The sequence below is a fragment of the Anas acuta genome, chromosome 6 (genome assembly GCF_963932015.1).
Source record: "Anas acuta chromosome 6, bAnaAcu1.1, whole genome shotgun sequence".
Classification (NCBI taxonomy): Eukaryota; Metazoa; Chordata; class Aves; order Anseriformes; family Anatidae; genus Anas; species Anas acuta.
The window spans coordinates 18,909,173-18,922,481 of record NC_088984.1 but is presented as its reverse complement, the minus strand read 5'-3'; the positions used below and the strand labels follow the sequence as shown (position 1 = coordinate 18,922,481).

Sequence of the window (13,309 nt, the reverse complement as noted above, 5' to 3'; positions counted from 1 at the left end):
AGATACGTTTTTAGAAGATACATATAATTCATATTGGTAGTGTTTAAATTCTAAAATGACATAGAAATTATTTTAAATTATGCTACATTGTTTAGTGACAAGGCGTTTGTCCTTGTAACCATACATATGTATATATGTTTCTTTCACGTACTTGTTCCAAATACAAAGCAGAGTTCAGAATGCCTCTGTCACAATTTTTGTTTTGTTTGTGTTTAATCACAAGGTAGAATGTATTTGACTAATCTGAAATTCTGACTTTAATCAAAGACTTAATTTGTCAGAAACAAAAATTTAAAAGAATTTTAATGATGAAATGCCATATTTTGCTATTACTGATAAAATGACATTTGTGCTGATAATTCCCACCAATTTTTAATAGTATCAGAATTCAGTTCATATGCTAGGAAAGTCAATGAACTGAAGAATCATCCATGGAAGGCTTAATCCACTGTAACCAGTTGTTTTCCTCACGCAATAGACAGTAGAATGAAACCTGAAACTACCAGATGAAGAATGGAATACTTTATAAGGAGGTAAAGACACTTGTATAGTCAACATTGTATTTTAATTTTATAATTTTTGTTTTGCAGACATTCATAGTATTGAATAAGGGAAAGGCAATTTTCCGATTCAGTGCCACATCTGCCTTGTACATTTTAACTCCTTTTAATCCCATAAGAAAAATTGCTATCAAGATTTTGGTACATTCATATCCTTTTTTTTTTCCTTGATGTTGATTTAAGAGTTGTCATTTAAGACTGAAATAATGACTAGAATATGACTTTTCATATAGATATACAGATTATGTCCATGTGGGTGTACTGTGCTAACTAGTTTATGCTGATCACACCTAAAAAATCACCTTGTGAATTGCAGTAAGATCTTACTTCCTAAGAGGAGAATTTGCTACTGAACCACCTAAAGCTGTCAGAACTCAACTATCAGGCTTTATATATAAATGGAGGCCTAGTCCCTTACAAAGCCCTACAGCTATGAACAAACCATTGCACTTCAATGTATCTGAGGTCACAAATTTACTAAGACCAGTAGTATTTGTAAGAAATGCAGTATTTCTTCCAAGACCAGTAGTCCTAAGCTTGACTCACTCAGCAAGGATAAAAGAGCATGAGTAAAGAGCTGTTGTTTTTTTTCAGGCATACTTTTTCAGTGTTGTGTTCTTAGCATTGGGGTTCATGTCCTACTAAAGATCCAGGTCAAAATGAAGGAGAATATTTTCCAATATATTTCACTCCTTTCCAAATAACAACTTAGGTGCTCCTGCACATAGATCTATTAGAATGATTCCTCAGCTTTAATGAAACATTACATTTGGCTACTCATTTCATATTTTTATACATGTAAGGACGTGTTCGAGTTTCATTTAAATCCCAAACATGCCATATTTATAAAAGTCATGCATTGTTTTACTGTGAGTACACCATAACATGCCAGATGGCATACTGTTTAAAATAGATAGAATTATGTGCAAAGCTTTATTTTCAGGTCTCATTTGGAATTTCATGTTATTTGTACATATATTTATATGCTTAATATTTTAATGCTTTCAGCATTGTAAAATTGTCATGTTTTTCTGACTTACATCCCTTGACTATAATCTACATTATTCAGCATGCTTATCATGTGCACTATTTTGACCAACTGTGTATTTATGACCATGAGTAACCCTCCAGACTGGACAAAGAATGTAGAGTAAGTTAACATTTTTACTTCATTTTTACTTCTTCATTTTCATGTGGCTCCAAACAAGATTTATGGAAAGTTGCTTATCCAAATGTACTTTTCCAGAGTCATGAAGAAGTAGGTTCCATGAGATAATTAATATCTTTGTTTCCCTCCTGAATAATTTCAATGTCTTAGAAATAATGCTTTGTTCTTTAAAATTATATATGAAGAATATCTGAATTTATACTATGAAGTACTGACATGAACTCTTGCCCTTGGATGTTCTGAGCTGCAGGCTGGGAAAAGAGCTCCAGCACTTCTAATGTGTATTTGAAGTTGTTGCACGTCACTGGTGAGGCTAGCCATATATTTCTTGAGCATCCATGATCTTACCACATTCTTTGTGGCTCACCAATGTGAACTCACAAGTGCTAGCCACAGTGGGCAGTCTCTCCCATGAACAAAAAAACACCCAAAACACAAGAAGCTCCAATGACTGAGGAAAGGGTCTTACCTATGAAGGAGTAAGGGAGAGCTGAAAGAAGCAAGGAAACCACAAAGTATCAAGTTCATGATTATACATTAATTTCTATTCTCTAAAAAACTATGGATATATGTTTTCCTTTGAAATATATGTTTTCTTTGAACTGATGCTATTGATCAAATTAAAAAAAAAAAAAAAAGGTAAACAAAAAAAAAATGTTTTAACTGCTTGTGGCTTCTTTCATTCCTTCGAGTTCTCCACTAGCCGTTACTGATTTTTGTTTATTTCAATGCATGCTCTGAATGTTATATATAGAAACTGTAATAGCATTCACCTGTTCCCCAGCCTGCTCAGCAATGGCTATGACTGTGACAGTTGCTGAGAGGCTGAAAGAGCAGTAGGATCGTAGGTAGATTTCCTTTGGTTGATCCACACAGACCCACGTTGGCCTCAGGAAGTCTCTGCATTGCTCTGGTTATAACTGAGTATTCTATATTTATAAATGAGTGGTTGTTCCCACACCAGTTATATCGGTAATCATGCTCCACATGTTCAACAATAACACTCTGGGCATGTTTTCTTATATTTAATGTTTATTTATGAAATAAACATGTACCATATGCATGAATATAGTTATTATCCAGAACTGATTTTCATAAAACACTCTGATTTTAACATTAAAAAAAAAAAATCTGCATTTTTGTAACGCTTAGACATCCACCTGATCTATTAATGCAACCAAACAGGCAACCTCATGAATGCTGGAGAATGTACATATAAATATCAAATCTGAAATGTATCTATAAATACTAAAGTCTGACACTATTTGCAAGCACAAACACTGAGATTAAATCAAGCTTTTAGAAAAGGATTAGTATATATGTATCTTGGTTTTGAATTTTATCTACTGAATGATTAAATTCATTAATTAATTATGACAAATCAGCTTAATGAGTTGCTCCTTTCACTTCTAACTATTTGTTTCATGCAAATCATCTTTCATTAAAAATGCCACTGTCTACAAACATAAGTATGCAAAGATCCGTTTTTTCTGCTTTGATGCATTTCAGGTATACTTTCACTGGAATATATACCTTTGAATCACTTATAAAAATTCTTGCAAGGGGTTTCTGCTTAGAAGGTTTTACTTTTCTGCGAGACCCATGGAACTGGCTTGACTTCAGTGTCATTCTAATGGCGTAAGTGGTTCAAGAATTTTTAAGGTTTTAGGGCATGAAATTAGTGGCAAATACTATTCTTATCATAAATATATATTTTTAAAGTATTTAATTTCTGCAACCTGTGAAGTTTAGATGCTGTGTCACACATTTTAGTACTCATAAATCAAAGTAAAATATGGCAGGATTGAGTACAGAGTTTCCGCTGCTAGTATAATTATTGCTGAGGGACACTAATTTCATGTCCTACATTTTTCTGCTCATCAGAATGGAAACCATCCCTTTAACTTCATGTCACCATCCTATTACAGGCTATTTAGTTTAATTATCTGTTCAAATATAAATCAGTGAGTTCACTTCAGTGAAATTTAAGCATAACTGATGAAAATAAACACCTATAAAAGAGAGGTGTACTGAAGAGACAGGTAAATTTTGGAGTATGATTGCTAATGTTGCCACAGAGGTTTTGAAGACCCTCATAATTAGTGTAAGCTCTGCCTCAATTCTGAATAACTGTGATTTAATTCTACAGGTATGTAACAGAATTTGTAAACCTAGGCAATGTTTCAGCTCTTCGAACTTTCAGAGTATTGAGAGCTTTGAAAACTATTTCTGTAATCCCAGGTAAGAAGTAACTGTGTAAGGTGTTAGGCCCCTTGTAACTCCAATTGTTATTTGTGTGCTGTCAATGTGTTTGTGTGTGAACTCCCCTATTACAGATATGTGACAGAGTTTGTGGACCTGGGCAATGTCTCAGCGTTGAGAACATTCAGAGTTCTCCGAGCTTTGAAAACAATATCAGTCATTCCAGGTGAGAGCAAGGTTAAACACTGAGGCTGACTGTTGTTCCATTGAAGTTGAATTCACTTCTTTTGAGCATAAGTCTTATTATTTGTTGCTCATAATGCAAAAAATACAAAAAAAAAAAAAAAAAAGGCATGGATCATAAGCCAGGATTATGATTCTTTGCCTTTTTAGCATTAGCTTCTTTTATTTTGCAAAATCAGCCTTTGAGTTTAACAGATTCTTGCATGAAGCAAAAATGTAAGGCCTATGGATTGTTTTGCTTTGTTTTTCCATGTTTTATTATGAAAAATTGTCTCTTTTACATTAAAAATGCTTTAGCGCTATGGCTTTCTTGATTTTGAATTTTTTTTTTCTGTTATTTTACCAATTAAAAATGAAATTTGCCTTAAAGACAACCAACTAACAACAACAATAACAAAAGCTACACAAAAAAAAAAAAAAAAAAAAAAAAAAAGGAGATAAGTATTGCACAGGACAATTTATCAAATAATTTTTTTTTTTTTTTCTGAAATTTCCTTGTAGTTCTGTCCAGTTCATATTGTTCCGGAATTATAGTTAATATAAACTGGAAAGTGAATTATTGGCATAGTATTAAATGGAAAGAGAAATTAAGAAATCAAAACATATCTATAACAGCAAAGCATGATTGATAAATTTCCTGCTTGATAATTGTGTTATATTTTCAGTGTATTTGAATGTACGTACATTGCATATTCATTAAAAAATATTTTTCTTTCATTCATCTTCACAAGCTCTGAGGCTGTTCATGAAGCTTTACTTTTTGAAAAATAAAAATAGTTTCTTTTAAGTGTCTGCATGACATCTTAACTATATAGGGAGGGCAAAGATACTCTTTGATAAATCTATGGATCTTTTCTCTTTGCAGGCCTAAAGACTATTGTAGGAGCCCTGATTCAGTCTGTGAAGAAGCTCTCGGATGTTATGATCCTGACTGTGTTTTGTCTGAGTGTATTTGCACTAATAGGGCTGCAGCTGTTCATGGGCAACTTGAGGAATAAATGCCTGCAGTGGCCTCCAGACAATTCTACTTTTGAAATAAGTGTTATTTCCTACTTTAATAGCACAATGGATGAAAATGGTACATTTGTTAATACAACAGTGAGCACATTTAACTGGAAGGATTACATTGAGGATGAAAGTAAGAATGACTGATGTAACTTTTTAATATATTTGTTGCTATCTACATAAATATTTGTAATTTAAAAAAAAAAAAAGAATGGCTTATATAGAATGCCTTATATAGAACTGCTTACAGTTACTGACCAATAGTAGACACATACAATAAACAAGTACAATAACCAGAAGTGTTCCTAAATAAACTACAATGCAATTAGCAAATAACCATTTTTTTATTATGTCTGTTTATTTATTTATTTATTTAGTAGTACTTAAAGATGCATTTGACTTTTTCACATATATTTCTAATGCTTTCTACACAGCTCATTTTTATATTTTGGAAGGACAAAGAGATGCTCTACTCTGTGGTAATAGCTCTGATGCGGGGTAAGACCCTTTCAAAAATCCTCTGTCATGTTTTATAGAAAAAGCAACAACATGAAATCTATCCATAGCAGTTGCAACTTCCTATTAACAGTGATACAAATCTTATAGGGTTTTTCTGGTAAACAATGATTTCTTAAGTCAAAATATCACTGGCTAAGCAAAATATTCATTAAGAGTGTTTGTTCATACTTGATTGGAAAATTATGTTGATGTTGATAAAATCTGAACCCTTGTAAAGTCTATTTTGGAGATGAACTGATTGAACAAAGTAGGATGAAAACAGAGACAGAGAATATGTAAAACATTAAGAAAGCACAAGGTTGAATCTGTCTTTTCAAATCTAGCTTTTTGCAAAGTTCACTGTCAAACTCTGCCATATATATGCGTCCAATTATTAGGCTAGAATTTTTAACTGAACTCTGATACCAGACTGGCTGCAGTGATGAAGCTTATTAAAAAAATCTCAGCTTTCATGTGGGTGATCCCTAACAGTACAATTGGATTTAGCTAATAATGTTATCTAATCTGTCTGTAACCCTAACAATATTTCAGCAAGTATTTTTGCCAGAAAATTAATCATTTGGAGTAAAGATTCTATTTGCAAAATGTGACTGAGAAGAATTTAAACATTTGGGGCCTTCCAGGTAATGAATGGATGAAAAGGGTATCTTTTGTTTACACTCATATTTGTTTGTTAGAACATTTTTGTCTGAATAAACTTAATTGTAATTCATGGATTTCATGTGCAAAAATAACATATATTGTCCCAAAACAGTTTATATATATATAAATACACAGAGGAAAATAAAAGTTAATGAATTAATATCTCCTATTTGGTTTTCACATAGGCAGTGTCCAGAGGGATATATATGTGTGAAAGCTGGTAGAAACCCCAACTATGGTTACACAAGTTTTGATACCTTCAGTTGGGCTTTTTTGTCACTCTTTCGGCTAATGACTCAGGACTTCTGGGAAAACCTGTATCAGCTGGTAAGGAAATTTTATGACGTAAAAAGTAGGTTTATTTGTATATGTGCTGAAATGTTCAAGTAAAGCATTAGCAAAGCATTACGGTGTTGCAGTATCAAAGATGTGGTTTAATATTGAGATATGCCTTTTATTCCCTAGACACTACGTGCTGCTGGGAAAACATACATGATATTTTTTGTTCTGGTGATTTTTCTTGGCTCATTCTATTTGATCAACTTAATTCTGGCTGTGGTTGCCATGGCCTATGAAGAACAGAATCAAGCAACCATGGAAGAAGCAGAACAGAAAGAGGCAGAATTTCAACAAATGCTGGAACAGCTGAAGAAGCAACAAGAAGAAGCACAGGTAATGATGGATACTGTAATTTCTAAAGAGCCTTGTTCTTAAGAAATATATTTATAGGAATTAGAGCATGTGCAAACTATTCAATGAATTGCCAAAAAAAAAAAATAGCTGATGAAAAATCAGGAATTAAACAAATGACAAATAAAACCAGCTAATAGTACAGAAATGTTCGCTATTTTTGACCTTAAAAGTAAAATATTTGTGATAATGGTGTCCTTGAAGACTGACTTTAAGTAGTCATAGTTCATGATGCTTCTATGTTACAGGTCTTATTAACCGTGTGAAAAAAGTCTAGTAATGTTACTTCTGGTTTGAGTGAGAATTTCCAAGCTTGCTGTACTTAATAATTCCTCCCCAATAATCTTTGTTTTCTTTGAAAAGAGAAGACAAATATTTTACAGTTTTAAGAGAAAAATGAACTTTAATAGATACGTCTGTGAAATTTTCATATCTAATTGTAAAATATATGCAGGAACTCAGCTTTGGGAGTCAGACATCTCTCTAATTTCTGGACTGATTTTCCATCACTTCTCATTTGGCACGTAGTCATTTTCAACAGAACAATGTTTATAAAATACTAGTAAATCAGAATTTTCTATGAAACTGTAGTTTTGGTAGCATATTGGTACAGCTACTTTCACTAAATTAGAATGATTCTATAAAGAAAGTGCTAATAGAAAGTGAAACTCTTTTTCCTTAAAAAGAAACCTTTATGCATGACCTGTGAAATCTAACTAGCGTATCTCTATTTTAGTCATTAAGCCCTATCACTTCCAAATCACCAAGGAAAAAGAAGAATCCTGCAAAATGCAACTTAATAAAAATGTTAAATATCCCCAAAGATTGCATTTTTAATGACACTTTCATCCCTGGAAGTCACAAAGCCATTGTTAATTATATCAAGAGATATCTAAATGTTTGTGTGATTCAGTGTGGAGACAGAGAAGAAACTGAATTAAAAAAGAATTAAAAAGAAATGGAAAAAGCAGACTATGAGGAAAGTTGGATAAAGGCCAAGGCATCATTACTTCCTTTTATATGAATGGCAAAGAAAAGCAGTATTAGAGTCAAGATTCCTCTTGTACATGAAAATGTTTTGCTGAATAATTGCAAAGTATATATTACAAAGTGTATATATATTATATATGTACTTTTTAGTATACATATTTTTGAGCATATCTGTATATATACTCAAAATATATCACAGAATGCTGTTAGAGTGGGAATTTTGGAAAGAAACATGAAGAGGGAGATAGGGCTAAAAGACATGCCTAAGTCTTTGAGAAGTTTGTGTCTGCTGCCAGTGAAAGTAGACGGAAAGTGAGGAGACTGCAAAGACAGTGAAGAAAGGCTGGATTCGATTTCTTTCAGGCTACTGGTTGGATCGTGATACAATAACCCATATGGTGGAAGTGAGGGATTAGTTTTCTCTGTAAAGTTTCAGAAGGAATCAGCTGAATTAGAACATAATGTCAGGCAAGAAAAGGTCTGGAAGCAGTTCCAAAATACATGAAAAAGCCCCACGCTTATACTTTCCTAACTGCCTTAATTTTAGACCAGTGTTTTGTTCAGGAAGTCTTTAAGGAATAATGATGAAACTGCACCGCTAAATTTAATGTTTCAAGTAGCTCGCACTACTAAACGATGAGGTGCTCAATAGTTTACCTTTGGTTCATTTTGTTTGTGTGTATCTTCTCACTGAAAGGTGTACAGCAAGCAGGACTGCCTGAGTGATAATAAAAGCAATTGATAAAAGTCTGTAAAATTGTTTGGTTTTGGCCTACTGAGAATACCATATTTTGTAACCTGCCAGGCAACAGCAGCAGTGGCAGCAGCATCAGTTGCATCAAGAGACTTCAGTGGTGTAGGGGGATTAGGAGAACTCTTGGAAAGTTCTTCAGAAGCATCAAAGTTGAGCTCAAAGAGTGCTAAAGAAAGAAGAAACAGAAGGAAGAAAAGAAGACAGAAAGAAATGTCGGAAGCAGAGGACAAAGGAGATATTGACAAGTTCCCCAAGTCAGAGTCAGAAGACAGTATCAGAAGGAAAAGTTTCCGCCTCTCCACAGAAGGAAGTCAACTGACATATGAAAAAAGATTCACATCTCCCCACCAGGTACAGAGCCCTCTTTTTAAAATTTTGTTATTATTTATTTTTATTTTTATTTTTCACTAAATCATGTACATCTACTCTAAGTTGGTTTTGACTGACAAAAGAGCAGCTTTACATATTGGAAGTTATGTTAAAGGTGAGTGAAGAAAAAAACTGTTAATAGTGTTAACTGTTATACTTTGATGTAGTTTGACCCATTCTATTAGCAAAGGAATAAAAAGAACATACCAAGAATAATTTTGAACTTAATTAAAACATTTCTGAAAATGTATTTCTGAAGATGTATTTGGTAGACTAGAGAGTAGTCAAAGACTTTGATTAAAACTCATATATTTGCATTAATCAGTTATAGGTTCTCTGTTTTGAATCCATTTCAAAACCATATAAATATATATAAATATATATATATATATTTTAGCAGACCACATTATCCAAATGACCAGAATAGGAAATTATATACTATCATCAGTTTCTATTGCTGTTCTTAGTTAGCTTCTTTATATGGTAGATAATGAGAAAAGTACTGTTCTTTTTCCCAGTAAGCTCATTATACAAGGAGGAGAATCATTACAATCATAGAAAAAAAAAGTAGTTTAGGAAAATCTGTTTCTGGAAACCGTTTAGTCCACGTTTCACAGCTCTACCCCATTAAATCAAAGGAATCTTTTCTGTTGCTTCAAAGTCTACACACAATTATGGTATTTACAGAAAAAAGCATTCCAAATATCTCTCTTCAAAATGATCATGTCTGTTCTCAGGCAATAGATGATCTCCAATGCTTATCCTGCTTAATGTTTTTATCAGGTGGGTTAATGTACAGTCTGACATAAAATACGAGATTTGGTGGCAGAAATACCTCGTGCACTGAGGGGAGAAAAGCTTAATTTGAGGCAAAGAATGCCCAAGTGTTTCTCTGGATAAGAAATAAATAAAATGTAAGGAAATAGTGATTAAGTCAATCTCAATTCATTTGGGTGATATTGTAAAAGAATATTTCCAATCTAATAAAATATATTAATTTTGGGCCAAAGCTTCTTCAAAAAATATTTCATTAATTGGAAACTGCTTTGAGTCAGGCTGACACAAAAGAGTTGCAACTAAGGATCTCATTTTAGACTGCATGGTTCTCCCTGAGTTAAATGTTTATAAGTCCTTAGCTCTTAGACAAGGATGTTGAATGTCTTGACAATACCGAAGAAAAAAGTCAACGACAAAGTCTGAGCAGAAAGGAATTTCTAGCTGCTAGTACTGTGCATTAACTACTCACAAATAGGCTTCTCCATTGTTTAGTCTAACTTTCCTGATGCTATTTTATATAGCTGAGGTGAAGGGACAGGTTAAAGAATATGTTATGTTTTTTTAAAATATATTTATTGATGTATAGAGACATTAATGCAGAATTAAAGGATCAGAAGAAAAAACGCTTAGTTCAGAAATATGTACAATGAGAAGAGGACAATTTGAGACAGATTCAGTAGACAGGATAAGCACTCTGTAGCTTTATTAACATACAAAAAAACGTTGCATGTATTTTTTTTTATGTACTGAAACTCAAAAAAATTCATCCTATCAACTATCATGAAGAAGTATGAAACTTTCATAGAACCTTAAAAAGCAAGTTTAGGAAAGCAGGGCATTTGAAATGACTTCAAATAATATTAAAATTAGATGTGAAATCATGTTGCAGAATGAACAAAAATCCATCAGAATAAAGTGAAAACAAATATTCTATATATCTTAGATTTGAAATAAAGCAAGGAAATGGTATAATAGACAGGAAACGGCTCATCTTGAGACATATTGAGGAAGCAAATAAGTGATCACCCAAAATTAAAAAAAAAAAAAAAAGTGATTTACAATTTTAAAATACAAAGAGACTAGCATCATGCAAATAATCTAAATGAGGATAATTAATTGAATTAAAAATTAGCTAAGTAATTGTTTTTACAATCGTGAAAATGTTTTGGGACAAACATTGATTGCATTTAAATAAAACTGAACTACTACCTAAGTGGAAGGATCATGGACACTAGGACAAGTAAAGGAAGGTATTGGTTTTTCTGGTTATCCATTCGCTTAGCTCCCAAGTGAAACGGGATGGCAAAGCATGAAGCAAGACGGTAAAATGTTAAAGAGAGATAATCTACCCAGGCAGCCCCTGTAGGGGTTTTGTCCTTTGACACACTAGTCTGTGTGCCAATGGATGATACAGCCTCCATGAAAAGCCAAGCTTTCAGATCTTACTTGCCAGGAGCATGAAGTCATATATTTTTCTGTCTCTACATCTGTTAGAATTGCAGCCATTTTGGCTTGTATCTTTTGTCCAAATCCATCAGGGACTTTCAAAGCATGCATTAGTCCTCCCAAATCCCTGAGGGGGCTGATCCATTTAGCTGTGCTCAGAGCATGATAACATATATCGGAAAGACTGGACAACACACAAAACATAGCAGCCATGGAAACATTCTCTGAAAAACAAGGGTAGCAATAATAGTAAGCCAGAACCTTGCAAGCATGTGACTTTTTGAAGGACTGTAAGTTGGTCAAATAAATGGCAAATTTATATGTACATATAAATATGTACAAAGAAATGGCAAATTGTGCAATAATTAGTTTACCACTTTGTCAGAATTCAGTGTCATGCTCTATAACTACTAGAGCTTTTTTAAGGAAAAAAAATAAAATCTTTAGGCATACACAATTCTCCTCTCCTCTCCTCTCCTCTCCTCTGCTCTCCTCTCCTCTCCTCTCCTCTCCTCTCCTCTCCTCTCCTCTCCTCTCCTCTCCTCTCCTCTCCTCTCCTCTCCTCTCCTCTCCTCTCCTCTCCTCTCCTCTCCTCTCCTCTCCTCTCCTCTCCTCTCCTCTCCTCTCCTCTCCTCTCCTCTCCTCTCCTCTCCTCTCCTCTCCTCTCCTCTCCTCTCCTCTCCTCTCCTCTCCTCTCCTCTCCTCTCCTCTTCCTTTTTTTTCTTTTTTTTTTTTTCTTCTCTTTCCCAGCCAACTTTACTGAAATGGGTTAGCCATTTGGCTGATATTCTTCAAGTAACAGCCTGAGGCTGACAGCCAGTACAGAAAATTTCATCACAAATTATTAAAAATTGGGGTAGCCGTAGCTGTAAGAGCTTAAAACTACATCTCATAATGGAAAACATGTTCAGCACATGCATTATGTGTATGCACATAAATATCTGAGTATGCATATATATGCATATGTGGTGATGTATATTTAGAGTGTTTGGTTCTCAATATTAATATAGGTTTTTATATAATTTAGTGTAGCTTTCACTTTCAATTTAATTATTCTGGGACAAAAAGCACTGCTAGTGCATATAAGCATTTTCACTTGCAAAACTTGTGAACAAATTCAGAATCATCTGAAACCAGCTTTAACATACCAACACATGAAGATTCATACAGAGGGTTCAATAAAGCTTAGTGCAAGGTTTCTTTTTTTTTTTTTCCACAGTTAGCACACATTTCATTTATTCATGAATGCTGTTAATAAAACATGTAGCAAGGGAGAATAACATTCTATTAAGCAGCTCCTGTAATTAAAAGATGAATTACCAACAACCACTGATTTATTTTTCTCATTTGTAAGAGGATATCTTTGGGTAACTGTGTCCCTGGTGAATATTTGCTTTGAATTGCCAAATGACCAAGAAGTAGATAGGTGTGCAGCCTGCTATAGCACTAGGTGTGTGCAAAAGACTGATGCTAGTCATGTTCACACCGTACCTCCAGAGCTTCCCCAAGCTGTTGCCTCTGTCTTCTAGTTTTACAGGATTGCTTATGTTGTTCCAACACTATTGAGACTGTTATGAAGAGGGCAGAAAAGTTCTGATCAGTTGGAATCCCTAGGAGTCTTAAGGATGAAGAAAGGAAAAAAAGTAAATGACTTTTCATCTTTGTCCTAAGTAGAAGATGGATTAAAAGACAAATACCTGGAGATACTTGATAGAATTCTCTCCAGAACACTCATGGCTCCACACCAATTCAACCTGCATTTTTTTTTCTCAAAACTGCCAACCTTGCTTATGTCTCCTACACATCTTTTCCTCAGTCCTGCTCCATTAAACTAAAATTTCCCCTGTACTTGAGGTCCCCTAATAAGCACCTTCCCCAAATGGTCACACTGATACAGCTGAAGAAAAAAAAAGATGATTCTTCAGCACTGTAAGTCTTCTTCAA

At 33.8% G+C, this 13,309-nt stretch overlaps 1 protein-coding gene across 4 annotated transcripts in view; it reads left to right on the top strand.

Annotated features, from left to right (window-relative positions):
* LOC137858221 (sodium channel protein type 2 subunit alpha-like) overlaps nt 1–13,309 on the top strand; it is a 71,334-nt gene that overhangs the window by 16,269 nt on the left and 41,756 nt on the right. The window contains exons 5-13 of one of the 4 annotated variants that reach the window (XM_068685623.1): nt 591–709; nt 1,621–1,710; nt 3,238–3,366; nt 4,065–4,156; nt 5,039–5,311; nt 5,613–5,676; nt 6,525–6,666; nt 6,805–7,011; nt 8,825–9,124. In XM_068685623.1, coding sequence (XP_068541724.1) covers nt 591–709; nt 1,621–1,710; nt 3,238–3,366; nt 4,065–4,156; nt 5,039–5,311; nt 5,613–5,676; nt 6,525–6,666; nt 6,805–7,011; nt 8,825–9,124 — 1,416 coding nt within the window. Of the gene's footprint in view, nt 1–590; nt 710–1,541; nt 1,711–3,237; nt 3,367–3,877; nt 3,970–4,064; nt 4,157–5,038; nt 5,312–5,612; nt 5,677–6,524; nt 6,667–6,804; nt 7,012–8,824; nt 9,125–13,309 lie in introns of those variants that run through there. The other 3 variants (XM_068685620.1, XM_068685621.1, XM_068685622.1) reach the window with 3 other exon arrangements.